The sequence below is a fragment of the Microcebus murinus genome, chromosome 4, assembly GCF_040939455.1.
Source record: "Microcebus murinus isolate Inina chromosome 4, M.murinus_Inina_mat1.0, whole genome shotgun sequence".
Classification (NCBI taxonomy): Eukaryota; Metazoa; Chordata; class Mammalia; order Primates; family Cheirogaleidae; genus Microcebus; species Microcebus murinus.
This window is the reverse complement of record NC_134107.1, coordinates 113,405,747-113,433,575: the sequence shown is the minus strand read 5'-3', so window position 1 is coordinate 113,433,575 and position 27,829 is coordinate 113,405,747. Positions and strand designations below refer to the sequence as shown.

Genomic DNA, 27,829 nt, shown 5'->3' with positions numbered 1-27,829 from the left:
ACCGGGGGATTAGACATATGGGGGGAGGGAGGGGGGCAGGGGCAATATTTGTAACCCTAACAATATTTGTACCTCCATTATATGAAATAAAAAAATTTTTTTCCAATAAATACATCTCTGTATCTATACATCTCTCATTGATAGACTTAAAATAAAATCTATTAAAAAAAAAAAAAAGAATGGGACCTTATAGGACAGCCATCCCAGGTGTTTCCTTTGTCTTGTTCCACTGTCAGAAGTTGTCTCCCATTTCACCATTAACTGGCTCCCAAAGACACTTCCCAGGAGGAAAAAGGCATTAGCCACTAGAAGGAATGAGAGGGCAACAGAGGACGAAGAGGACAGAAAGCTAAGAACCTTAGGGCCACATGACAGAAATGACCTTTTGAAAGTTAACAAAAATATACTGTTTTGAAATCACATGATATGTTCTCTCTCATTTTTGGAGAAAACACAAGGATTAGACATTCAAAATCCAGAAGTTTTTTTTTTTTTTTTTTTCAATTTTTTAAATTGTAGAATTGCTAGAATGGAACATTTAACTTTCTATTCTGTTCTACTTCTAAAATTGTTTCATTTTTAATTATTATGGGTACATAATAATTGTATATGTTTATAGGGTACATGTGACATTTTGATACAGGAATATAATGCATAGTAATCAAACAGGGTAATTGGGGTATCCATCACCTCTAGCACTTACCATTTCTTTGTGTTAGAAACATTCCAATTCCACTCATTTAGTTACTCTAAAGTATACCCTTACTTACTATTGACTACAGTCACTTTAACTATAATTTTGCACACATTAACTGTCCCCACTTGATCCCCCACCCCCCTGCTCTACCCTTCTCAGCCTCTGGTAACTGTCATTCTATTCTCTGTCTCCACAAGATCAAGCATTTTAATATTTATCTCCCACATATGAGTGAAAACATGCAAGATATGTCTTTCTGTGCTTGGCTTGTTTCACTCAATGAAAAGTTCTCCAGTTCCAACCCTGTTGTTGCAAATGGCAGGATTCTGCTCTACTTTTATTTCCTGCCTTTACCTAAATGTGTGTTTTCTTTAATTTTGCTTTCTGTTCTTCAGACTAGACAATTTCTATTGATCTATCTTCCAGTTCATCGACTCTTTCTTCTGCTTTCTCCAATATGCTGCTAAGCTCATCCAGCAAATTTTCTATTCCAGTTATTGTACTTTCCAGCTCTGGAACTTCCATCTGATCTTTTTTCTACAGTCTCTATTTCTCAGCTGAAATTCCCCATATGTTTATATTTATTTATTTATTTATTTACATATATTTATTGTGTGTATATCTTCCTTTAAAGTCCCTGAACATATTTATAAGAGCTGCTTAAAGTCATTGCCTGATAATTGTGACATTTGTGTCATCTCAGGGTCTGTTTTTTCTCTTAAGTATCATATTTTCCTGTTTCTTCACATCTAGTAACTTTTTTTTTGCTGGATTTTCCCTATAATTTTCTAGTTGTTCTGTTGGCATTAAACTCAGTCCTCTGACACCTTCTGCTTGGGTCCTTGCCCAAAGATTGGAGAATGCTTTCAGGCAAAGACCCATAAACTCACAAATCTCTCATATTGCCTTTCAAGGGTAGACTCTCATTCAGTGTCTACCTGCTTCTGGTTACTCTCCAGTACTTTCAAATTGTCCAGATTTTATCATTATTATCCAAACCATTCCACCATTACTGGAAGTCAGAGCCTCAGGAAAACATTTTTTATTTCTAAAATTGGGAGTAAGCAAAGTTTGGAGATGACATTGCACTGGGCTGTGGTTTGGGCATGTTAGGTAGGAAACACTCTCTGGACTGACTAGCAGTACACTGGAGCTAGATAATGTTAGGGAATAAAGATAAGAATTCTTCAGATTTCCATCCTTTAAACATGGGATGGGTATGTTTCCAGGGCATTGAAATACTAGTAAAAGGAAGTCCATGTAACTGTAACTGGCAACTCTGTTAATTCATATTATTGGAAATATCAAATGCTAAGCATGAAGATAGATATGTACCTGAAAGAATAAGATATCTGTCAGTAAACCAAAACCTTAATATATATATAAGTCCAACTTTAATTTCAAATAGAGAAATATACTCACTATACAGTTAATGGAATTCAGAGACCAGATATCTGGAATGAAAGCAAAGTTTGCCAGGTATTCATTTGTACGGAATATGTACTATGACTCCAATTTTAACTTTTAATAATATAGTAAAGAATATATGCCTGATTAAAATATGACCTAAGTGTTCCCATGCATGTCTTAAGCCAATAAACAATGAAGGAAGCATTGGTGTAGAAGGATGTTCATTAGACCCACAATTGAAGCATGGGGCTAGATAGGTCATGACTCCAAAAGAGTATGGCATTCCTTATTTGTTTTCTTATATATTTTATTAAACCCTGAACTTCAGAAATTTTCCTGGGATGCTGGCAAGGGTGAGCACTAATCTGAAAGCCATTTTAAAATGTCCATGTCATCAGTGTCTTTCTTCCCTGTATTTTGTTGTTAGTCTTTTCCACTCTCTCAGTAATTGGGGAACACAAAAATTCCCTTGACTATATTCAATGTATGGAATCCACAGACCTTAAATAGGGTAGAATATAGGGAAAAGTCAGAAAAAACAAGACAAAAACCCCTTTCTGAATTCAAACTATCACTAATGTGAACTTAATGTGTATTAGTCATCTATATAAATAACCTTATCTAAGAGAACCCTACATTCAAAAAGCATTTGCTGAATACCCTACAAATGTCAGAACCTATGGTAGGTACTGAAAATATAAAGGAAAATACAGCAGAGTTCCAGCTCCTAGTCTAGCAGAGGAGATGGATAAGCAAATAAGTGGTTACAACATAATATAGTGTTATTAATTAGTATATAAGAATATATAGAAGACATATATAAGAATATATAAAAGACACTGGTGCACTTACCTTTGAGATGAATAGAGATGTGTAGCTGATGAGAACAGGGCACCCCCTCCATGTTTCTAGCTAGAGACCACTGTGTATTCTCCATATTGTATCAGACCCAACTGCCTCATAATCAGGGAAATTACATTAGTAGCAATTATGGAATTAGAGAGTAAGAAGGATTCTGATTTTGAAAAATCAGAAATATCTCTGGACAGGGCAATCTGTATGGCTACTGTGATTTGTTGGAAATAATTCTTAAAAATGAAATTTCTGGCTTCTAATTATGACTGATTAGTTTGTATCAGAACAACTTTCCTGCTAAGAACAACTAAAATGATGGAGAAATTTTATTTTCAATCTGCTGAAGGCACTGGAGAGCTACCAAAGCACCAAGTGGGCTGAGATTCTAGAGAGAAGAAAATCTTGAACCTGAGCTTCAGCAACACCTTTCCTCTGGGGGCATTTGCCCAATTTGGCATAGGCTAAAACACTGAGACACCAAGAAGAAAGTGGTGCTGAGAAGCTAAGCAGGGTTTTTGACTGTTTCATGGGGCTGGAAAGACAAAAATTAGACTTCAGAGCTGGCCAAGGAGAAAAGGCCCAGTAAACACCCTAGGCTTTAAATTGGGAGCCTTGAAGGGCTACATCCTAAAAGAGCGAGGCAGGAATAGACAGGGCTTTTACAAGGACTAAATTCAGCATCAAATTAGCTCATTCCCAGATTGGTTTAAAGTGATCTGCTCCTTGCCTAATTGTTTGCCAAAGGCAAACATAAATCCTATCTGGAGGAAGAAAACACCTTCCAGAGCCTCTGTAAGTTTTTATATATAATTTCCAAAATTAAATAAAAAATATTAGGCATATCAAAACACAGGAACAGGATAAAAATAAGTGATGCAGATATTGAGTTAGCAAAGACTTAAAAAACTAGGTAAGTATATTCAATAAAATAGAAGATAAGAATTTTGATAAAGAACTAGAATCTAATAATAATAGTCATTTAGAAATTTTGAAACTAGAAGCAGAATAACTGAAATTAAGAATCCAATACATGGGCATGAGAGCAAGTTGGGCTCAGACGGACAGATTGCTGACTACAAAGCATGTCACTGCACAGGATTCAGACTGACACACAGAGACAAAAGGACGGAAAATACAAAAAGAAGCTTCAAGGATGTACAAGGCACAGTACAGTGAAAAATAATACTTATCACCGAGTCTCTCTGAAAAAGACAAAAGAATGAACGAGACAGAAACTGCATTTGAAGAGATAAAATCTTAAGAGTTTTCTAAAACTGATAGAAGCTCAAGCCACAGATTCAAGAAACTCTATGAACCCCAAGCAGAATAAACACAAAGATTACACCTATGAATGCCAATAATTAAATGGCTGGAAGCACAATACAAAGAGAAGAATCATAAATGCAGCCAGAAGAAAAAGAAATTTTACCTTGAAAAGGAACAATAATATCTGTACAGATGATTTTTCAACAGAAATGATGGATACAATAAAATAGTAGAATGGTGTATTTAAAGTGCAAAATGAAAATAATTGTCAATCTATTATTAAAATTTAATAAACAGTAAAAAATATCCTTCAAAAAGGACAACAATATTGAAGATATTTTTAGACTAAAAAGCTAGGGAAATGTCATCCTCAGAGCTGTACTATAAGAAATATTAAAGGAAATTCTTCAAGTTAAAAAAAAAGTAGCAACAAATAGGAAAAAAAGTAATACAGAAGGGAATGAATAGAAACAAAAAAAGATAATTAGGGGATTCTGAATAAAAATTGACTGCAAAAAATAATAATTGTAATGTTTTAGAGGATTTTAAGTAATTTTAGAGTGAAAACATGAAAAAACAACAACAACAAAAAAAAACACCAAACACTAGAGGAGGAAATGGAGTTAAAATGTTCTAAAGCATTTGTTTCCTGGGAAGTGGCAGAAGTACTGCTCTACATTAAACTGTGAAGTCACAATGTCCAACACCCAGAACATAGAAAATGGCACATGGTAGGTCCTTGAAAATGTTTTTAAAAAATTAGAAAATCAGACTTTTACTTTTTACTTTTCTTTTTATTTTTTTCTTAGTTCTTTTTTTTTTATAAAAGAGAAAACGTCTACAGACTTTTCTTTTACTTTTTAAATTTTTTATACTCTTTTTCTCAAGCAAGTAAATTAATTATCAGGGAGCAACAATTAAACTAATCCATTAAAGTACTTTATAACAGTCCACATCTAATAGTAAGATGAGACAACATGCATATTAAAGTGGGAATGAACTCATACACTTACGCCCTTTAGCTTTTTGTATTAATAGTATCACAATATTAGTTATCTGTCCTAGTTCAATATTGATTCTATTGTCTGTATGGTTTTTATAATATTTGTCAGCTTTAAAACTGTCTGACTTAAACTTCAGTTTCCAGGAGGACAGGCAATGACTGTTCTCAGTGTCAGGTAAAGCTCTTAGGACACTGAGACAAACAGCACAACTGGGTACTTGGTGAAATTCCCCAATAGTGATGGTAAACCCAGGTGAGCGGGCTTCTGGCTTGATGTTCCACTTCTTTGGAAGAATACAGAGGTAATACAAAGGTACTAGAAACCTATATTTAAAAGACAAAGAAGTATTAGATGAGAAAGAAAAGTTTTCATTTAAAAAATGTAAAATTAAGCTATAGGAAAAAAAATTACTTACCAGAATTTGGAAAACCAGGGCAGTTCCCTACAAACAAAATATTATAAATTAATAATTTGTTTATATAAATCTAACATGAATGAATTTTGTAAAATTGATATAACAGAGTAATGAAGACTCACCAGACGAGATGCCTTAAATCCTTCTCTTCTTTCCTTCTAGTTTCTTTTTTTCTGCTCTTTTCCTTAACTTAAAGTTGCAGGGTAAGATTTTTTAATGAAGTCTAAGGGCAGCCTAACAGTGTGATTGTAACGGACTTTTGTCAGAATGATGCTGAAGTTATACCGAAGGGGCAGGACTGAAGGAGTGGGCGAGACGGGGAGCAAGGGCCCACTGCAGCGTGCATGACCATCGTGTCAGCCCATGTTTTATATGCCAGGAGTAAACAAGCACATGAAACACGAGTATGTTCTTAAAGAAAGGACAGATGTTTAGCAAGAGAAAAGTATAATTTCCTATCAACTATTGTTTAGCATCTGTTTTTCAGATAAGTGAACTAGAAAACCATAGCAGTATTTACTTTTACTCTGAACTGTGTGACTCAATTACCAGAGTGGTGTTGATAGCAATATAATCATTTGAGTTAGATTTGTAAAGTGACTGTAATCTGAATTTCAGCATGATAAACCACACTGATTTAAAATTTTCCAGTATATTGTATCTTAACTCATAATTATCAGTAAATAAACACTTAGCTAACCAAATGTAAATAATTTATATTACTTTTATTTCAATCCCAGATGTCTACATGTGTCCACATAAAAATGGCTTTAACTGGGGGTTACATGTTGAGATATAAGCATAGAGGATATAATCTACTAAAAAATGTAACCTCTGTTCTGAATATAATTAGACGTAGCTTATGAAAATAATTCTTTTTCTGATAATGCTTTAATTAAAATTTCTAAAGCAATAAGATGATCATGAAAATAATATCTATATCTATATCTGAATATATGTATGTATGTATAAACCTAAGAGACCCAAATCTACATTAGTAAATGAGAAAACAGGACAATTGTCTGCACACATGACATTCAATGACATGCTCTTAACAATACATGTTTTACAGTTTATACAATACAAATAGTTTGTAATTTCACTATCTTAGGCTTCTCAACTGATCTTTCCAATATAGTTATTATTGGCTTAAGGTGAAGTGAAAGTTTTCACTGAGTTGTCTCTAGCTCAATGAAATTAGATTTTCTTAATTTTAAGTTTAAAATCATTCAGTAAATGGAGCTCTGTTCATCTTGCTACATACAAAAATCTATGCTGTTTTGTAAGAACTCAGGTGGTCTGGGACCCATTAGTTTACTAAGATAACTTTTATTAATAGTAAACCAGAAAGACCTGTCTGGCCAACCTGTAAGATAGGAAATGATGCTATCATAGCATCATAAAAACATATACTTTTTAAGCAACAATCAGAATTGCACAGACTAGAAAATAAGAGACTAGAATAGTAGTGTAGGACTGTGCTTGGAAGAATAAGTTGTCTTAGTAGTTGACTAAACATGTTTTGAATATTCCTGTAAAACTATATAGCACCTCTGAAATATTTTCTAGAGAAGTATTCCATTTCTGATTATACAGTTGAATATTTGTTAAGCATGATTATGTACAGATTATACTCTGATTAGATGATTATATAAATTTTGCATTAAATTTCTTCTTCTGATTATCCCTGGAGGGCAAGCACTAAGCACCATGAATCTCTTAGATATGTGATGCTTATTCTCAGGCATATGCCCTTGAGACATCTGAAATAGTTACATCCCGGTGGTGGCTTGTTTCAATACTCAGCACCTCTGCGACTGTTTCTCTCCACTGTGTGTCTGCCGTGTTGCTGACCTAGCCTTATTTTGGGAGCTTATCAGTTACTGTAAAACAGACCTTGATGACATTCAGGGCCATGGCTGTCCTCCATCCTCCTGCCCACTCTGTTGCATACTGCAATGACCCCTGCATTAGGGTAGGAGTTTCCTTTGGGGAATTAATTTATCAGTGACTGTCACATAAAAGGTTAATGTTAAAATGTTAAAAGTGACGATAAATGACTGAGAGTATTATTGCACACAGGTGACACACACACACAAGCTTATAAATAAAAGACCAAAACCACTACTCCCCAACTCCCTGACAATAGGCCCTTGGCTTCCAATTAGAAGTAGGGGATAGATTTGAAGAGATATATAACTTCACCAAAAGAAAGGTACTGATCAATTTTAAAAATCAGACATTTTTTGTTACGGAAATAGGCAGATTTCCATAGACAGAACAGAAGTTGAATCTCAGGTTTTGGCTGTTTTCTTCCTTTGGCTTTATGGCTAGCTCTGAAGTAGTTAAGTGGCCAGACCAGGAGAGGAACTGAGTCCTAACAAACTTACCATCTGCAAGAAAGAGTTTAGGTGTACTAGAAAAGTGGTTGTTTTCATACTTAACAAACCAACTGGGTAGATCAAATCTTAGGTCTAAAAGGTCTATAATTAAATGTTCTCATACTCATCTCTATATATTATTTTCATCTGAGTATATCTGACATCAGTAGAGGGTTTCAAGTTGGTGAAAAAACACTCTAAATCTAACAGCACACAGACCTTTGAGGTTATCATTCTGCCCAAACTGGGAGGTCATCTGTAACACTTGTGCTCTCTGAAGCACTATTCCCAGTTATTCTACTCACCCTCTCCACTGTCAGCCATGAAACTTGTGCTTTTCTCCCCAGATGAACTGTACACATTTTTCTGAGCTGATTTTTGCTGGGCTTTTCCTGTCTATCTCTAGTCTCTCTAGGACCCTTAAAATTAATATCTCATTCCTTTCTGATGGGACTTCTCAGTTTGTTCATCTGTGAATTTCATCAGTGTTCTCTCTACTCTCTCACAAATGATCAAGCTGATGGTTAATAGACCAGATTTAATGTCAATTCCTTCCCATTAAATTATAATAGCCAAGCAACTGACACATATCTGATTACATGTCCAGAACTGCACTACTATCTTCTGAATTAAGAAAAAGAGAAAAGGAAAACTTTTGACTCATTTTATTAAAATCTGTTTAACTATTGAGATGCCCAAATTGCACAAAGATCCCTCAGTTAAGGCTTTAGTATAGAGGACTGGCTCCCTGCAAGGCTGCATTAAACATTCTGCTTTCTAGCTATTCATAGAGAGCTTTGTATATTCCTCTTAAAATCTGAAAAGGATTCAAGTTAATGGAACACAGTGAGGCAGGCAATCATTTATAACATGCCACAAAAGCCCCAGAGTCAAACAAAACTTCTCTGCAGATTGCTATAGTACACACTTTCCTCTCAACTGGTCTCAATTTTTCACATCACTACTCCAGTTTAGATAATAAAGGCAAAGTTTTCCCTTAAGATAGTTATTACTAAAAAGAGGGATGAAAAAAGGAGTTGAGGGTTGGCAATGACTTGTTTCTTAAAAGCCCACTCTAAGAAATACATTTAAATTTAAAGCTGAGAAGGCAGAGAAAAATAACTGGGAGTGGCAGGACACAGTGCAGGTACAACTGTGTACAGAAAAGGCCCTGAACAAGACTTCTCCAATTCCCAGGCACCTGTGGCATGAGGAAGTTGAGTTAGATGAGGCACCCCTGGATCTCAGAAGACAACCCCCAGACATGCATCAAGGAGTAAACAGTTCCTCTTCATCCCATGCAGTGTTTCCCCATTCAATGACTGCACCCAGTTACCTAGCTGCCATCCTTGACCCCTCCCTCCACTGGCCTCCTCAGCCAATTGCTTGTGTCTTTTTTTTTTTAATCTCTCAAAATCATGCACTTCTCTCCCAACAACTGCCCTCGTCCACCGTTCTCATCTGGACTACTGCAACTGCCATGTAACCAGCACCCAGTAGCCTCTCAGGCTCCGCCTCGTTTGTCCTCCAAACTGCATCCAGAGTGTTCCTACAAGCCTGAATTCCATCACAACATGTTCCTGGACTCCCCATGGCTGTGTAGGATCTGACTTCACTCCGACGCCTTTCACTCCCTGGGCTCCACTGCATTAGCCTTCTTTAAGTAGATGGAGGGTTCCAGTACTCTGCCTTATAAACCTGCAAAGCTTTATGCCTATCCACTTCCCTTTTACTTAACTTTATAAATTCTTCAGAACTCAGCAAAATGTCACTTACTTGGGGAGGTCTTTCCTAACACATCCTTTACTTTTCCTTTAAAGCATCCAATTTTAATTACATATTCATTTTTATGATTTATGTCATTTTTAAAAATAGTATGTCTCCCTTAGTAGACTCTAAGCTTCAAGCGGGCAGGGCAATGCCTGCTGTGCTCCCTACTGACGACGTCCTCAGCACCTTGCTTGCACTTGCCCACTAGGGATCTTCAAGTGTCCAGTGAATGAAAAAGTGAATGAATCCTTACTTTCCTTTTTTACTCTCCTTCCCATCTATATGATTCTTGGAAGATACAGCAAGGAAGGAAGCAAAAAATAACAGAGATGACATCTTATAAAAAGAATGTCTAATCACTTTAAATATATAAGAAATAAAAGCAAATAAATACCTCAAACAATTAAACATATATTAATAAAGATAATCAGCTAAGACTATTATCTTCCATGGTGATCGCACCTACTTTCAAGAGCCATCACTTAGAGATATATGGTCCTAAATCTGGTCCCAGTCTACCCCTGAACCCAAGACCAGCATTTTCATCTGTCTCCTTGACTCACATAGCAACTGGTACTTGAACTTTAAATGCCCCAAATCAAAGTCATTATCTTTTCTCGATGTATCATTTTATTAAGTTTCTTATATTTCCACCCTGGTCATCCATATTTGAAACTTTCTATGCGTTTGGAATCTCCTTTCTATCTAGATCCCTCTCAGTTGATGGCCAAGCATCTCTTCCTCTCCATCCCCATTCCCTGTGTGTCACAGCAATGTCTAAGTGATCTCACTCCAGTGCTCCCTGTGCACCACCGCCACTCATCACACCAAATCATATCACTGAACAGATCACTCCCCTTCTCAAAAAGCTTCACAAGAGGCTGAGTGTAGTGGCTCATGCCTATAATCCTAGCACTCTGGGAGGCAGAGACAGGAGGATTTGCTTGAGCTCAGGAGTTTGATACCGGCCTGAGCAAGAGCGAGACCCCTGTCTCTACTAAAAATAGAAAAATTAGCCAGGTGTCATGGTGTGCTACTAGTCCTACCTACTTGGGAGGCTGAGGCAGGAGGATCGCTTGAGCCAAGGAATTAGAGGTTGCTGTGAGCTAGGCTGACACCACAGCACTCGACTCAGGGCAATGGAGCAAGACTCTGTCTCAAAAAAAAAAAAAGCATCACAAAAATTATGATGCTACTAGCTCAGTATTTCTCAACATTTAGTCCATATACCCTTTTGATTGATGTAAAAACTCATATCCTTCTGTATTTTATATTACAGAAGAGATTTTTTTTATTCTTTAAATAAACGTAAAATTATAAGATTCAATGTGCATCTTCAAACTTTACTGTCTAGGAATCACTATTATTAGACTGTAAGATCTCTGAAGACAGGGCTTGGGCCAGTACCTAGCATGTGTTAGGTGCTCAATAATAAATGTTTATTAGATAAAGTACTAAATCCTGACATTTAGGGTTACCCATAATATAAACTTAGACCTGTTTTCCAGTTTTATATCCTACTATTCTCCGCCTGCACTTCACCAGCTAGTCAAATTATTCTAGTGGTTCTCACAGCATGGTCCCAGGACCAGCATCAGCTTCATGTGGGAACTCATTAGAAATGCAAGTTCTCAGGCCCCAACCCAGACCTGCTGAATCAGAAACTCTGGGAGCACAGCCTAGCAATTTGTGTTTTTACAAATTCTAATGCATGCTAAAGTTTGAGAACCACTGAATTCGATTATTTATTCTTAAACATTATCCTTCCTACTTCCATACTGTTCTTGTAATTCCTTCTACCTGGAAACACTTCAGAACCTATTCCAGTGCCTAGCTAGTGTTCAGTATATGGTTTTTCGACTGAATAGTCAAAAACTTTACAATGCCTACTTGACTGCCCTCGTGTAACTTCACCGAAATCATGCATTGGGAAATGCAAACTTATTCCTAGTAATAATGTTAAAATTCTAAAAGTATAAATTGACTACAGTTTTTGCATATTCTCAGAGTAAATCATACATCATCTATCTCTCAGCATTCAAAGGTTATTACACATTTTGCCACCTTGTAGGGCCTTGAGAGGAGATATCGGCTCTCAGTGTCAAAGTTAAAAGAGATACTTGAAATTTAATGATTCTAATTTCCACAGTTGAAGGTAGGTACTTATTCATATTTATCTATCCAACTACTAAGTGTCAAAATCATACAACTGCTCCTGGGTGCCAGGTGAGACATCTGAACAACCTTGGAAGGCAAGTAAAGACCTGCTCTAAACAGGTAGATTCTCAGGAAGAAAATTTAAACTAAGGAGAAAAAGAAGCTGGTTTTCCCAAGCTGAACAAAGTTCACCTAAATTCTCAGATAACAGTAAAACTTGCAAACATGAAACGCAGGAAGTCATGAACTTGAAAATTCATAGAAATACAATTGTCCATTGCCTTAAAGGAAAAAGCTATGTGTAATAAAAATCTTTAAATATGACACACTGATACAAACTTACTCAGACATACAAATGGCCAAGAATGCAAGGTTATTTGAATGGCAGAGGTCATTTAAATCTTTTTAAAGAAATGAAATTTATTTTTTGTACTCATCATAAAGACATGATTGGTAGAAAATTACCAAAGTCTACAATCAGATTATGTTGGCAACAATCTTATATTACTTAGGACAATCTTCCATTTTTCAGTTAAGGAAACATTATATAACTTTCACAAGATCACAGGTTTAAGCAGTGGCAAAGTCCAGGTCTACTTATTCTTAGACCAGAAGCTTTCTTATTATGTTATACCATTCTAATATCTAGGGAGAGTCAAAATTTGCTGATGGCCACAAGGGCCATAAAGGAAAACACATTTATATTTAGGCAAAACTATTCATAATTAAATCCATTTGAAGGCCGGGCGCAGTGGCTCACGCCTGTAATCCTAGCACTCTGGGAGGCCGAGGCGGGCAGATTGCTCGAGGTCAGGAGTTCGAAACCAGCCTAAGCAAGAGCGAGACCCCGTCTCTACTATAAATAGGAAGAAATTAATTGGCCAAGTAATACATACAGAAAAAATTAGCCGGGCATGGTGGCGCATGCCTGTAGTCCCAGCTACTCGGGAGGCTGAGGCAGGAGGATTGCTTGAGCCCAGGAGTTTGAGGTTGCTGTGAGCTAGGCTGACGCCATGGCACTCACTCTAGCCAGGGCAACAGAGTGAGACTCTGTCTCAAAAAAAAAAAAAATCCATTTGACTCTTTACCAGGAATATATCTTTACCAGTTCTTCAGCATGTTTCCTAACAAATTGTGGTAAAGTCTATAACAAGCTCAGAACAAAAACATGGCTTCAATGTTATGAACAATTATGAACATTTTCAAAACTAGAGTCATAGAGAATTTAAATATGTAACCAGTAAATCTCAGTACATAAAATAGGCAGATGGCTCTTGCTAGTAAAGAAGAAACCCTAAAATGGGTAAGTAAATGATAACCAAAAAGCCCTATCTTTTGTTCTGCAACTCTCAAAACACAGGTCGAAACAATGTACCTTATTTAATTCTATAATTGACCAGATCTTCCTCCACATTCTGATTTCAATATCCCAGAGACAACCCTTAACCTTTTAAGTCATTTTAAAAAATATAGATCAAATCCCATTTCAATAATGAAATCCAAACTCCAATCCACACTCTAGTTATTTTATAATACTAACTGTAATACAAATATTTTAGTTGTAGAGGTTTTTTTGGGGGACAAGATCTCACCTTGCTGCATGGGCTGAAGTACAGTGGTGTCATCATAGTTCTCTGCAAACTGGGCTCAAGTGATACTCCTGCCTCAGCCTCCCAAGTAGCTGGGACTACAAGTATGTGCCATCACCCCAGCTGATTTTTCTATTTTTTGTAGAAACAGAGTCTCACTATATTGCTCAGGTTGGTCTCTAATTCCTGGCCTCAAGCAATCCTCCCGCCTTGGCCTCCCAAAGTGCTAGGGATTACAAGTGTGAGCCATGACACCCAGTCTCGTTGTAGAGTTTTAGAACTGAGAAGGACCATGTAATCCAATGCAATCATTATGTAAAAGAAAGACAATGTCTGGTACAAAGTTAACATAATGAAAAGCTTGATAATCCTTTGGTAGCATGAAAACTTTTTGAATATTTTATCTGTCAAAATTTAAATGTACATATTATTCTACATATTTCTATCACGTTTGAAATATTGTGAGCACATATCCTTTTCAAATTAAAAAACAAAATTGAAAGCAAGATTTGGCTACTTAATTATCTTAGATTTTAAGAGTTAAAAAAATCAATGCATAATTTGGTAGAAAAATATCAGTAATAATTAATACTATGAAAAAATATTACTAGATACATAGGGTTTTTTTTTCCTCTAACCCTCATACATGGTCTCATTCATTCTCATAACGTAGGGTAGAAAATAACAGGTGAAAAGAGATAAAAGTCTATCTGTAGAGAATGATTCTAATTTAAAATTTTTGAAAACATCAAACCTTTTAACAACTTTCTCACTGAAGTCAGTGAGAAACAAAATCTTTACTATCGTCACTATATAGCTAAAGAAAGTGAGGCACAAAAAGATACATATTATAAAGCAGGGGCAAAAAAACCAGTAACACCTTAAACTTAAGACTGCAAATTCTGAGCTTTATATCATGGGTAAAATTACAAGAACTTCCTTTGCTGAAGGAAAAAAGTAAAAGGACGCACATGCTTCATTTGCAACAACTTGTGCAAACACGTATCCACCTACCTGTTGTTGTTTCGGCAGTTTCGACAGTTAGCACACTCCAGGGGGTCGATCCGAGGTGCTGGGGCGCACGCTCCGCCACCCTTCACGGGAAGGAGGGGCAGGAAAAAAGAAAACAAGGAAGAGTGCTGAGGGTGCCACAGACCAGCGGCCAAACCACCGCAAACGGCGCAGCAAGGCCATGCCGAACACGGTTTGCCCATATTCACACGCGGGTCTCCTCAGAGCTGTGCACAATATTAAACGGTATTCCAAAAACTTAACTGCCATGTTTTTCCATGTTTTTCTCTATTATGTACTGAACAGAGGCAAATAAATGAAGGGAAAAGTTTAGTCACTTCCCTTCTAATCTAGTGGGCCCAAAATTAGTTTCAAATCTAGTGGACCCCAAATACACCACACATTGCAACCTCCTGTTCATCTGTGCTTTTCTAGCAGTCACCGGAGAATGTTACGTGATGCCAGCTGGAGAAACGGAGTAAAATCTGTCTGAATGATGCCATATGATAAACTCATCTTCATTGTCCTATAATTATTTCGATCAGGTCTGTTCACTGGACTACACTAAGTTTTAAAACATGTTATATTTTTCCAGATGGGGTAGATCCTCAGCCAGCAATGACTTGGAGGGGTGTACTAATATTTTGATGTTGCTTTTGGCGGAAACTACCCAGCAATTACGAAAAATGCCCAGATTAACACATACCTCATTGTAAAATGCTCACTTGACATATACAACGGCAAGAGTTCTGAACAAATGAAGTGAAAAATTAAACTAGCCTAATAGAGCCAGAATTCTGCTTCTAGATGAAAAACAGCAGAACCAAATTTGATAAGGGTGGGAGTGGTTGTCACAGTGTACCCAAACCCAAAGCAGGCCTTCAAGGTTAGGAAAAGTTCAGGCAGTTGTTTTTCCTAGAATACTTTCCATTTCTATTCATCTCATGACAACAGCCAGACTCTAAGCAAACCAAAAGTACCAAAAATTCCCCTCAGCATTCCTGATCCAACTAGAAACAGGAATTACTAAGAAAACATTGAGAGAAAAAATACATGCAGTCCATGAGGGCAAACTCTAAACATTCAGAAAATGAAGTTGACAACCTGTAGGGGAACATGCTTATTTAAATTACTAAACATATTAAACTTAAATCAATGATTTTTATGATCACTAACATTTTTTTAAATTTCTCCATTTCCTCCACCCAGAAAAGAAGAGTAAAAAAACCAAATGGGTTGGAATCACAACTGACAATTTCTAAACAGTACACCTAATGGAGCAACTATAATTTAAATGGTAATTAATTGTTAAAAAAAAAACAACAACAAACCAAAGTTCCATGTTCAAATATTAAAGTAAACATTAGCTTTATTTTTAGTTCCTATGGAAACAGCATGTGCTATTCAGTGCCCACTCCTTCGGTTTACTTAACAACGTTAGTAGTTTGGAGTAGGAATGGTAATAAAAACAAGTTTAAAAAGGCTGAATATAAAAAAAAAAAAAAAAGGCTGAATATAAGCCATGTCTTTCCACACAAAATAATGAAATCATGATTCTCTTTTGGTAATGAGATGCACTAAAGCAAATTAAATGTTTTTTCTACAACATACGAAAGCTAAGTCACATAAAACCATTAGATTTCTAGCTTTAAGATGCAAATATATATTAAAGTTTTATTCTCTAGTTGTAATTATTTTAATAAATCCCTATTAAAATTGAAGATGAAGAAAAACTCTTAAACTTCTTCAAATTGTAGCACATTGTGGGTTATAGCAAATTTATCTATAATCAGAACAATGATAAAAACTAAATGAATGTTTAATTTGATCAACCAACCAAATTATCCCTTTGATCAAAAATACTGTGAATGTACACCCAAATAATGTAATAAATCAAACTCCCCTTTAACCAGCATGTCCAAAATATGCTTAATCACTCTATTCCCATTTCAAAAATTAAACTATATCAGCTAGTTAACTCTGAAATAAGGTCATTTTAAGGGTCTTAAGTCACTTATAGTGGCTAAAGAATACTAATATTGTAAAATACAAAAAGCTTACAGGCCACACAAACAAAATACATTGAGCAAAATGAACAAAAGCAATCCATGGCAGGTCAGAAGTCTCAATATGGCCGCCTGCAGAAATGTTTTGCATGGCCTATACAATGCTTTCAAAATTTGAACTAGGTGTCGGTAGTAAAAATATGGAGACATCATCTAGATTTACAGATGTTTTGAAGAATCAGAAAATCTGGCAACACTGGGCCTTTGGCCCTGCCAAGATAAAAACAGTAGGTGCTGAATTGCAGTTGCTTATGAAGACAGTGGTGTTTCTCCAGGCTGCTACTGCATCTCTTTCCCAACTTGATGCGCTCTATTTCCTGATCTGCCTGACTGACTCTTCTTGGGCAGCTGAGTTTTCAGACTCTGTTCCAAATAAATCACATTTAAAGTATTTGGTCTCGTCTATGCCTAATGGTGTTTCTGTTTCATCTCAAGAACAACTTCCAGTCTGTTCTTTACTGGTATTGCACTTTCAGTGTTAGTAATTTTATAGCAAAAACTAAATTGGTGAATATAACTATTACCTGACAATAGAAAACTTACAAAGATTATTCTGCATCAAGTGAGTGATATGTACTATTGCATTCAGGTGCTCAGTGAAGTTTCTATCATGAAAAACCCCAGTATGCTGGCCTGTTCTTCTATACCGGCACCCTGAGGCACAGAGAGGCATTCACTTACAATTAGGTCTCTTACATTTACTAAGTGATGAGGATGTTCAAAATCCACATGTGTCCTGGTTAGAGAGCTGCTGTGCCCTGAGTAAAGTCCTACAGTTAAGCTTGTGTTCACGACTCCATTGATTCCACTCGTGACATTCCGGTGCAGGTGTGAGCAGCCACTGCTGAGACCACTGTTGCTCAGGAAGCCTCCATGACCATTTCCATTTATCCGGTTTGCTCCCGAGAGAGTGGTGTATTCCACCATCTGACCATTAATATCTGACCCTTGACAGAGATATCCCGGTGGGTCATATTCTGATAAAAGAGAACAAACAAACAAACAAACAAAGACACACACACAAAAAGTAAAATACTGAAAAGGCCAATCTTCTTGCTTAGGAAGTTTTATTAATGGAAACTCTAAGAAACTATAAATAGACTAAAATAAAACATTTAGAAAATGTTCACTCAAAGCCTACTTGTGAGATATGCTTTAATAGAGCTCCTGCTGTTTTTTCTTTACAATGTGGAGGTAGCTATGAACTTTGAGTTAATTATGACTTTGTTACTGGGAAGAGAAATTAACCAGGGAGAAATTACTCAAAAGAGAATGAACAAATCGAACAAGCTGAAATTATCAAAGTACTGGCAACACTAAGAAAAACTGTTTAAACTCCCATATACTTAAAAGTGCTGAAAAAAATTGTATAAAACAACAACAAAAGACTAGCTTTAGGTGGCATTTTAAATAGCAATAAACAGCACTTTTAAGTAAAAGGATGGAGTTGTGTATACATTCACTGACTGTTCATATAGCTTCTTAGAATAGCCAGTTTGGAGATTGTGGGGTACCAAAGGCAAAAGACTATTCTACTTCCATATATTAAAAGCATTTAAACAACTGCCTCAAAATTCTGATTTCCAGAGGCACACCTACCACATATATTTAGAAAAAGTAAAATATCCCTCAGAAAGTCTGTATCTAAACTGTACAAGATTTGTTATCAGAGTTTTGATAAATTCTTCAAAAGTATTAGAGCTTTCCAAGACTAGAGTAGGTGTCCCTCTGCTCCACAGCTGCTCCTATTCCTGTACTTTCTTGTATAGGTATGTGTGGTCAGTACACCTGCTTGTCTTCACAGAACTATAACCTTTAAGAGGGCAGAGATCACGCTTATTTTCCTTGTCATTATATCTCCACTGTCCAGTATAGTGCCTGGCACACAGAATACAGGCAATGAATATCTTCTGAATGAATGACTGAACACTACCATGATAATTTTCCATTCTTAAACATATTATCAGGTCATAAAAGAAGATGACTTTAATCAGATCAATCTTGCTCAATCAGATTAATACTTTTCTTTTAATGATTCAGCACACAGTCACTCAATTTAAGGCAATGGCATTATAACCATTGGGAAAAAGACCCAACCCTTTCAGCCTAACACCACCAACCACCTCACACCATGTCTATCTCTTAGAAGGCACCATTCTATAAAAATAGATCATTTCCCCCCAAACTACTAACTAAAAAGGGACCACAGGTAGGGACTGACTGACAGCCACTGCCAGTGTCCTCCTTTGCTTCTATACTAGGGCTAAAGGGGAAACCAAAACACTTCCTCCCACCAAAGACTAAAATCCCTATTGGATTTGATTATCCTATTTTATAATAGCATGGAGAATGGGAAAGGCAAGAAGGTGAGGTGAGGAGGATTGAAGCAAGAGAAATGGGAAAAGTGGTTCTAGATCATTTGTTTCCAAACAGTGCCTTCGACTGTTCAAGCACACCTATTACCAGACACACCTAGGGGAGAGGATGCCACTCTGGAGCAGTCTTGGTCCATCAGGTTCAGACAATAACTTAGAAAAATCTTTACTACCTGTCTTTTCATCATAGCTTTTCTATTCCCTGTTGACAAGATTTGCATCAGCATGAAGGTGTCACTACTGCAATTTCAGAGCTCAGCTTCAAGTACGCCTCCTCTTTGGTGGTCCAACAAAGCTAGAGTTTCCCAGCACTAAGTCAGCTATTTATTCAGAGACCTTCTCAGTTTTAGCTTTGGTGTTTATGTCTACTGGGCAATTTAATTTGATGCTTCACTTACTTTGGCTGACAGCTAGGATAGTTTTAAAGTCATCTCCTCTGAATGAAGAGCATCTAATGTGTTTTACACCATGACACTAATACATAAAAGTGTTAGGAATTAATATTTATTCTGACAATATTTTTCTACCCATTTTTAGCAAAAGAAAAGGAAAAACTTATGAATGACTCACTCTGTATGGTATTCTGTTGGCGATTCTTCCACAAGCACATGGCAATGAAAGCCATAAGAATGAGGACCATGACACCCAGCACACAGCCCACAACCAGATACAACATATCACTGCTTCTGGCAGGGCTAGCTGCAGGCCCAACATTTCCTCCACCTCCTGAAGAATCTGGAGGGGTACTCAAGTCTTTGACAGGATACTCAGAAGCTCCAGGAACACGTTTCACTAGTTGAAATATAAAGGAAAACATGATGTCAGAGTGAACACAGACTCTAAGGAATGGTTTGCTGTCCAAAGGAATGCAAAAAGGAATGGTCAGGAATGCAAGCCAGTTTGCTTATACTTGTCACTGAGATGGTCTGACCACCAGTGAGTCACAAAGAGGGCTCCAAAGTTTAAGTACTGGATGTGCCAAAGTTTTAGTCCACAAATTTTAGAGAAACTCTAAGAGCAGAGAAACATATACACTTCATATAACCCAAACTGCTATATCATTATCTACTAATTGTTCTTACAGAAAATTCCCAAAGAGTTAAAATGAAGTATTTCAACTTCTCGATGGAACAAAAACTCCTTTATATCTGATCTATTCTGAGCTGAATTAAACTCAAAATTACATATTTTATGCTTCTACCATGTATAAAAATATCACTACCAATAGGAGAAGGGATGGCTTTGGACTGTTGGAACAACTACATATAATTCCCCAAACTTCACATATAATATTAAGCATTCCAAAAACAAAGACTTTTGGAGTCCACATAAATGTTTTACTTTTACCTAATTCATTGCTATTCTGGGTAACAGTGATAACAAAAGCTAATAACAGGTGGGACTCAAACCCCATTCTCTCACCCCTAAGACATATGTTCTTAATGCTCTAAATGTCACAGAAACGCAGTAAAGTGGTGCACAGCCTGGTCTCTGGAACCAGACTGTCTGGGCACACATCACAGTGTCACCATTTCACATCAGCTACATGACTTTTACCTCCACAAACCCCACTCCTGCACTTGGAAAACAGGGAAGATAACAAGAGCTTTGTCATACAGTCATGAAAAAGAGTAAATGAGTTCAGCCACACAAGCACTTAGAGCCTAGCACACAGTGGTGTTTAATCAATTTTGCTGTTATTATTAGCTATTATACTATTAATACTATACTATATATTTCCTATATATAATATATTCCATGGAGCCTAACAAGCCATGAGAGCAAAGTAGCCTCTTAAAAATTTACTTTACAAATGACATTAAATTGGGACTCAATTTTCTAGCAATAACAACTACACCGAACAGGGCTGAGAATAAGGAAAAAGGAGGCCATCTTTTAAAGGAAGGAGGAGCTCTCCAGTATTGAGCATTGGATGGATATTTGGCAGAGACTTCAAAGGGAATTTCTTCTTCAGGTGGTAAGTTGGATTTGACAATTCTATGGTCCCTGCCAACTCTAAAAGAAAGACAAAAGTTTTTGAGCACCATGGATGTTCCATATCATACATTAAAGATCATGATGACTCATGGGGAAGTCCTTCAGGCTTAATCACTCTTTTTTTATTCTTAATTTATTTGCAATTCTACCAAGCTTCATGATCTGGTTTCCAACCTCTTGCTAAAGTTAAAAACTGAGGACAAACCTATCAATGTCAATAAGGAGAGACAGGTAAAAGCCTGAAATGAGAAAGGTAAGATGAAAACCATAAAGAGAAGCCAAAGAACTCAAGGAAAAATCACAGCAGTCTCCTCTCCCTGGTGGGGTTAGGGATTGAACTCCAGGGCCCAGAGGTCAGACCTGCAGACCAGATCCCATGCAACCAGGTCTCGCATTGCCCAGGACACAGAAGGGATATAGGTGAACAGCCTACTGAGGTGAGTGTGCCTTCAGGGGCATATCAGCGTCCTTGAGGGAAACCCTCCTCCCAAAGGGGGGCTGTGTGCCCATCCCAGGCGGAGACCCTGCACAGGGAACGTCCAGACCAGCATCATAGCCAGTGAAGGCCCAGTGGCGTGAGGTCTGGCCTGCTGGCAGAGGCCCAGAAGTAGTTGCAGAATTGGGGAGGGTGGAAAGAAGCAAGGCCCGCTCCAGACTGCAGATCGCAGACGGCCCCACCCCCACACACAAACTTTCTGACAGTGGGGCCATTCCAGCCCCTCCCTGAAAGCTTTTCCTGGAAGCAGAGAACAGAACTTTGACACCTGCTAACAGCATTGGTGGTGCCTGAGGGCAGGCTTACCCAACCCAGCACTGTCCAGACTCACTCCCAGACCAGCCCTCATGGAGGGGGAGAAAAGGATACACCTGGAAGTTCCAGGGCGCCACCCACCACCTGAGGCACTAGAGTGCCCCTCCAGGGTAACAAGAACTGGATACAAGACCCAAAAAAACAGTGTAGCCTGCTCCTCTGAGCAAGTACTACCTACTGACAGGGAGGACATTCTGCACACCCTTTTCACGGCACCTACTGACTCATCATACAGGGTGTGGTCAAATCTCACCCACAAACACCACCTACTGGCTAAGAGACTAAACAGGGCATGTCAATACCCAAACAAAAACCTAAGGCAAGAAGCAACAACTGATCCAGATGGGAAGAAATCAGGGAAGGAACTCTGGAAATATGAAGAACCAAACAGAAAGCACACCCACAAAGAGGAGCACCAGCCCCTTAGAAATGGACACCAACCAAAATCAGGCGACTAAAATGACAGAAGAAGAATTTTGAAAGAGGATCGTAAGAAAATTCAACAACTTGAAAGAACAACTGCATAACTAACAAAAAGAAAACACAAAAAGATTCCAGGACCTGAAACAAAATTCACTAAAAATTGAAACAATGAAGAAAAGCTTCACCAAACTCCTGGAAATGAGGAATCAATTCAGGGAACTACAAAACACAGTGGAAAGCCCCAAGAACAGGGTAGATCAAACAGAAAAAAGAATCTCAGAGATTAAAGATAACACCTTCCAATTAAATAAATCAGTCACAGAGATAGAGCAGAGAAACAAGAGAACAGAGCAAAGCCTACAAGAGATGTAGGATTATGTGAAGAAACCTAATGTGAGGGTCATACAATTACCAGAAGGGGAAGAAGAAAACACTCAAGGGTTGGACAAGCTATTTGAAGATATAATAGAGGAAAATTTCCCAGGCCATGCTCAAAATCTCGATATACAAGTTCAAGAAGCTCAGAGGACCCCTGGGAGATTCAATACAAACAGAAAGACTTCACGACAAGCAGTCATCAGACTGACCAAAATATCAACTAAAGAGGCCCTTCTAAGAGCTGTAAGACGAAAAAAGCAAGTAACATACAAGGGAAAGCCAATTCGAATAACACCAGACTTCTCTGCTGAGACTTTACAAGCAAGGAGAGACTGGGGCCCTATTCTCACTTTACTGAAACAGAATAATGCCCAGCCTAGAATCTTATTCCTTGCAAAACTAAGTTTTGTATATGACAGAGAAATCAAGACATTCTCACATAAGCAAAGACTGAGGGAATTCACTAAGACAAGACCAGCCCTACAAGAAGTACTCAAAACAGTGTTACTCATGAATCAGCACAATAAACACTCACGAATGTAAATCTACTCAAAGCTAAAGATCAAAGCCCAGATACCACAATGGCTCAAGAGAGAAAACAAAGCAACAAAGTTCAACTCAACATAATGAACAGAAATCTGCCCCACCTATCAGTTCTCTCAATAAATGTAAATGGCTTGAACTGCCCACTCAAGAGACACAGGCTGGCCGAATGGATAAAAAAATACAAGCCAAGTATCTGCTGCCTTCAGGAAACACATCTAACCTGCAAGGATGCAGTTAGACTAAAGGTAAAGGGGTGGAGAACAATATTTCAAGCAAATGGAAGCCAAAAGAAAGCTGGCATGGCAGTGCTGATTACAGATAACTTAGTTTTTAAATCAACAAAAGTAATAAAAGACAAAGAAGGTCACTATATAATGGTGAACAAGAAGACATAACAATTCTAAACATATATGCACCCAACCTTGGTGCGCCCAGATTCATAAAACAAACTCTACTTGATCTAAACAAATGGATAAACACCACCACCATAATAGTTGGAGACTTTACACCCCACTGACAGCACAGGACAGATCCTCCAAACAGAAAATCAACAAAGAAATAATGGACTTAAACAGAACCCTAGAACAAATGGTCCTGACTGACATTTACAGGACATTCTACCCCAAAACCACTGAATATACATTCTTCTCATCAGCTCATGGGTCATTCTCTAAGATTGACCATATCCTAGGACACAAAGCACGTCTCAAACAATTTTAAAAAATAGAAATTATGCCATGTATCTTTTCAGACCACAATGGAATAAATGTAGAAATCAATCCTAACAGGAGTTCTCATTTCTACACAAAGTCATGGAAACTAAACAACCTTCTGCTGAATGATCACTTCATAAATGAGGAAATCAAGATGGAAATGAAAAGATTCTTTGAACTAAATGACAAAGGAGACACAAGTTACCAAATCCTATGGGACACAGCTAAGCAGTCCTAAGTCCTATATGGAAAGTATATTTCCATAAATGCCTATATCCAAAAGTCAAAAAGATCACAAATAGACAACCTAATGAATCGTCTCAAAGAGCTTGAAAAAGAAAGACCAGACTGACCCCCAACCCAGCAGAAGAAGTGAAATCATAAATATCTAAACGAATTGACAACAGGGAAACTATACGGAAGATTAATAAAACAAAAAGTTGGTTCTTTGAAAAAATAAACAAAATTGACACACCATTGGCTAGACTAATGAAAAGAAGAAAAGAAAAATCTCTAATAAGCTCCATTAGGAACAATAAAGGAGAAATTACAACTGATGCCACGGAGATACAAGATATAATTTACAAATACTACAAAAACCTTTATGCACACCAACTGGAAAATGGGGAGGAAATGGACAATTTCTTAGAAACACACAGCCTCCCTAGGCTCAACCAGGAAGAAAAAGAGTTCCTGAACAGACCAATATCAAGTACTGAAATTGAAACAGCAATAAAAAACCTTCCTAAAAAGAAAAGTCCTCGACCAGATGATTTCACACCCGAATTTTACCACACCTACAAAGAAGAACTAGTGCCTATCCTGCAGAAATTATTCCACAACATCGAGAAGGATGGAATCCTCCCCAACACATTTTATGAAGTGAACATAACCCTGATACCAAAACCATGAAAGGATACAACAAAAAAAGAAAACTACAGACCAATATCCCTTATGAATATAGATGCAAAAATTCTCAACAAAATCCTAGCTAATAGAATCCAGGTGCTTATCAAGAAAATAATCCATCACAACCAAGTGGGCTTCATGCCAGGGATGCAGGGATGGTTCAACATACACAAACCTATAAATGTAATTCACTATATAAACAGAAGCAAAAACAAAGACCATATGATCCTCTCATTACACTCAGAAAAAGCATTCAACAAAATTCAACAGCCTTTTATGATAAGAATGCTCAACAAAATAGGCATAGATGGGGCTTACCTTAAAATGATACAAGCCATATATGACAAACCCACAGCCAATATCCTCCTGAATGGGGAAAAACTGAAAGCATTCCCACTTAGAACTGGAACAAGACAGGGTTGCCTGATATCTCCACTTCTATTCAACATAGTGCTGGAAGTCCTTGCTACAGCAATCAGACAAGAAAGCAGAATTAAGGGCATCCAAATAGAAGCAGAAGAGATCAAACTCTTACTCTTTACTGAAGACATGATATTATACCTAGAAAACCCCAAGGATTCAACCAAGAGACTCCTTGAATTGATAAATGAATTTGGTAAAGTCTCAGGATACAAAATCAATACACAGAAATCAGAGACATTCATATACACCAACAACAGTACAAGTGAGAACCAAATCAAAGACTCACTTCCCTTCAAAATAGCAACAAAGAAAATAAAGCACCTAGAAATATATTTAACTAAGGAGGTAAAAGACCTCTACAGGGAGAACTATGAAACCCTGAAGAAAGAAACAGCAGAGGACGTAAACAGGTGGAAGAATATACCATGCTCATCGGTCGACAGAATTAACATTGTTAAAATGTCTATACCACCTAAAGTGGCCTACAGAGTCAATGCAAACCCTATTAAAATACCATCATCATTTTTCACAGATATAGAAAAAATAGTTTTACACTTCATATGGAACCAGAGAAGACCCCGTATAGCAAAATCAATCCTAGGCAATAAAAACTAAATAGGAGGTATCAAAATATCAAATTTCAAACTATACTACAAGGCTATAGTAATTAAAACAGCTTGGGACTGGCACAAGAAACGGGAAATTGACCAGTGGAACAGAACAGAGAACCCAGATATAAAACCATCCTCATATAGCCAACTAATCTTTGACAAAGCAGACAAAAACATATACTGGGGAAAAGAATCCTTATTCAATAAATGGTGCTGGGAAAACTTGATAGCCACATGAAGAGAACTGAAACAGGACCCGTACCTTTCACCTATCACAAAAATCAACTCACGCTGGGTAACAGACTTGAACACTAGGTGTGAAACTATTAGAATTCTGGAGAAAAACGTTGGAAATACTCTTCTAGACATTGGCCTAGGCAAAGAATTTATGAAGAAGTCCCCAAAAGCAATCACAGCAGCAAGAAAAATAAATAAATGGGACCTTATCAAATTAAAAAGCTTCTGCACAGCCAAAGAAACTATCAAGAGAGCAAACAGACAACCCACAGAATGGGAGAAAATTTTTGCAAGCTACACATCCAATAAAGAGCTGATAACTAGAATTTATTTAGAACTCAGGAAAATCAGCAAGGAAAAATCAAACAACCCTATCAAAAAGTGGGCAAAGTACATGAATAGAAATTTCACAAAAGAAGACAGAATAATGGCCAACAAACATATGATAAAATGCTCAACATCTCTAATCATCAGGGAAATGCAAATCAAAACCGCAATGAGATATCACTTATCTCCAGTAAGAATGGCCTTTATCAAAAAGTCCCCAAACAATAGATGTTGGCGTGGATGCAGAGAGAGAGGAACACTCCTACACTGCTGGTGGGACTGCAAACTGGTTCAGCCTCTGTGGAAAGCAATATGGAGATACTTTAAAGCGATACAAGTAGATCTACCATTTGATCCAGCAATTCCACTACTGAGCATCTACCCAAAAGATCAAATGACACTCTACAAATGAGAAACCTGCACTCGAATGTTTATAGCAGCACAGTTCACAATCGCAAAGGTGTGGAAATAACCCAGGTGCTCATTAATACATGAGTGAATTAATAAGTGGGATATGCAACATCTGGGGGATGGTCACGCTTGAAGCTCTGACTCAAAGGAGTAGGGGGGATAGGCAATATATGTAACCTTAACATTTGTAACCCCATAATATGCTGAAATAAAAAAAATTAAAAATAAAAATAAAAATAGACACTGTCAGATTTCACAGCACCTAGATGTGAAGCCAGAACTGTGGTGAGCTATGGACAACAGTGCCAGGCTTAGGGCAAAGCTGACAACCAGAAGATGGCAGAGGAGAAACAGAAAGCCATGAACCTCTGGATTAAACAATTATGGAGTGACTTACCTACTTCTAGACTTCTTATTCTGGGGACAATACATTTCCTCACTGCTGAAGCCTACTTAGTGGGGATTTCTGTGTTCTTTGCAGTTGACAGTATCCTCAAGGTTGTCGTGAAGATTAAGTGAGACAGTGGACAGGAGTGCTTTTGCTTGCAAATACCCACATTAGCTGTTTCTATTATTCACCAGTGGTGTCTTCTGTTTTAATGAACAGAATGCTTATGTAAACTATATTTTAGACAAATGCTCTAGCCAACATAGTATACTTTTGTTGGGAAAGTATAATGTATGCACCTAGAAAATGGTCTGAAGCAGAAATTCCCTCAGGTAAATACATCAATAAAGCACAAATTTTCTCCTTCTCCTACCTTTAGTCTCGCAGATCATCACGTTGCTAAATTCGCTTTCTCCTCCTTCATTGAAGCACTGCATTTTAATGTCATAGGAGGTCTCTGGCTGCAGGTGGCCAATCATGTGCCACTGCTTTGAACCTAGAAAGGAAAAATGAAAGACAGCTTTACATTTAGTACAACCTACATGCTGACGTCAACATAATTACTTAATATATTTGGAATGAGGCCAGAACAGCATCCATCACCATCTAGTGTAGTTTGTGCAATAAAAATGCACTTAATGTAATATAATTTAATAAT

The 27,829-nt window shown here is 37.4% G+C and overlaps 1 protein-coding gene across 5 annotated transcripts in view; it reads right to left on the bottom strand.

Annotated features, from left to right (window-relative positions):
- CDON (cell adhesion associated, oncogene regulated) overlaps window positions 1–27,829 on the bottom strand; it is a 114,564-nt gene that overhangs the window by 12,616 nt on the left and 74,119 nt on the right. For 3 of the 5 annotated variants that reach the window (XM_012772349.3, XM_012772351.3, XM_012772348.3), the window contains exons 15-18: window positions 27,545–27,667; window positions 19,567–19,788; window positions 17,318–17,598; window positions 14,559–14,638 (exon numbers count right to left, since the gene is read on the bottom strand). In XM_012772349.3, the coding sequence (XP_012627803.2) occupies window positions 14,559–14,638; window positions 17,318–17,598; window positions 19,567–19,788; window positions 27,545–27,667 (706 nt within the window). Of the gene's footprint in view, window positions 1–186; window positions 5,556–5,647; window positions 13,677–14,558; window positions 14,639–17,317; window positions 17,599–19,566; window positions 19,789–27,544; window positions 27,668–27,829 lie in introns of all 5 variants that reach the window. The other 2 variants (XR_012919023.1, XR_012919022.1) reach the window with 2 other exon arrangements.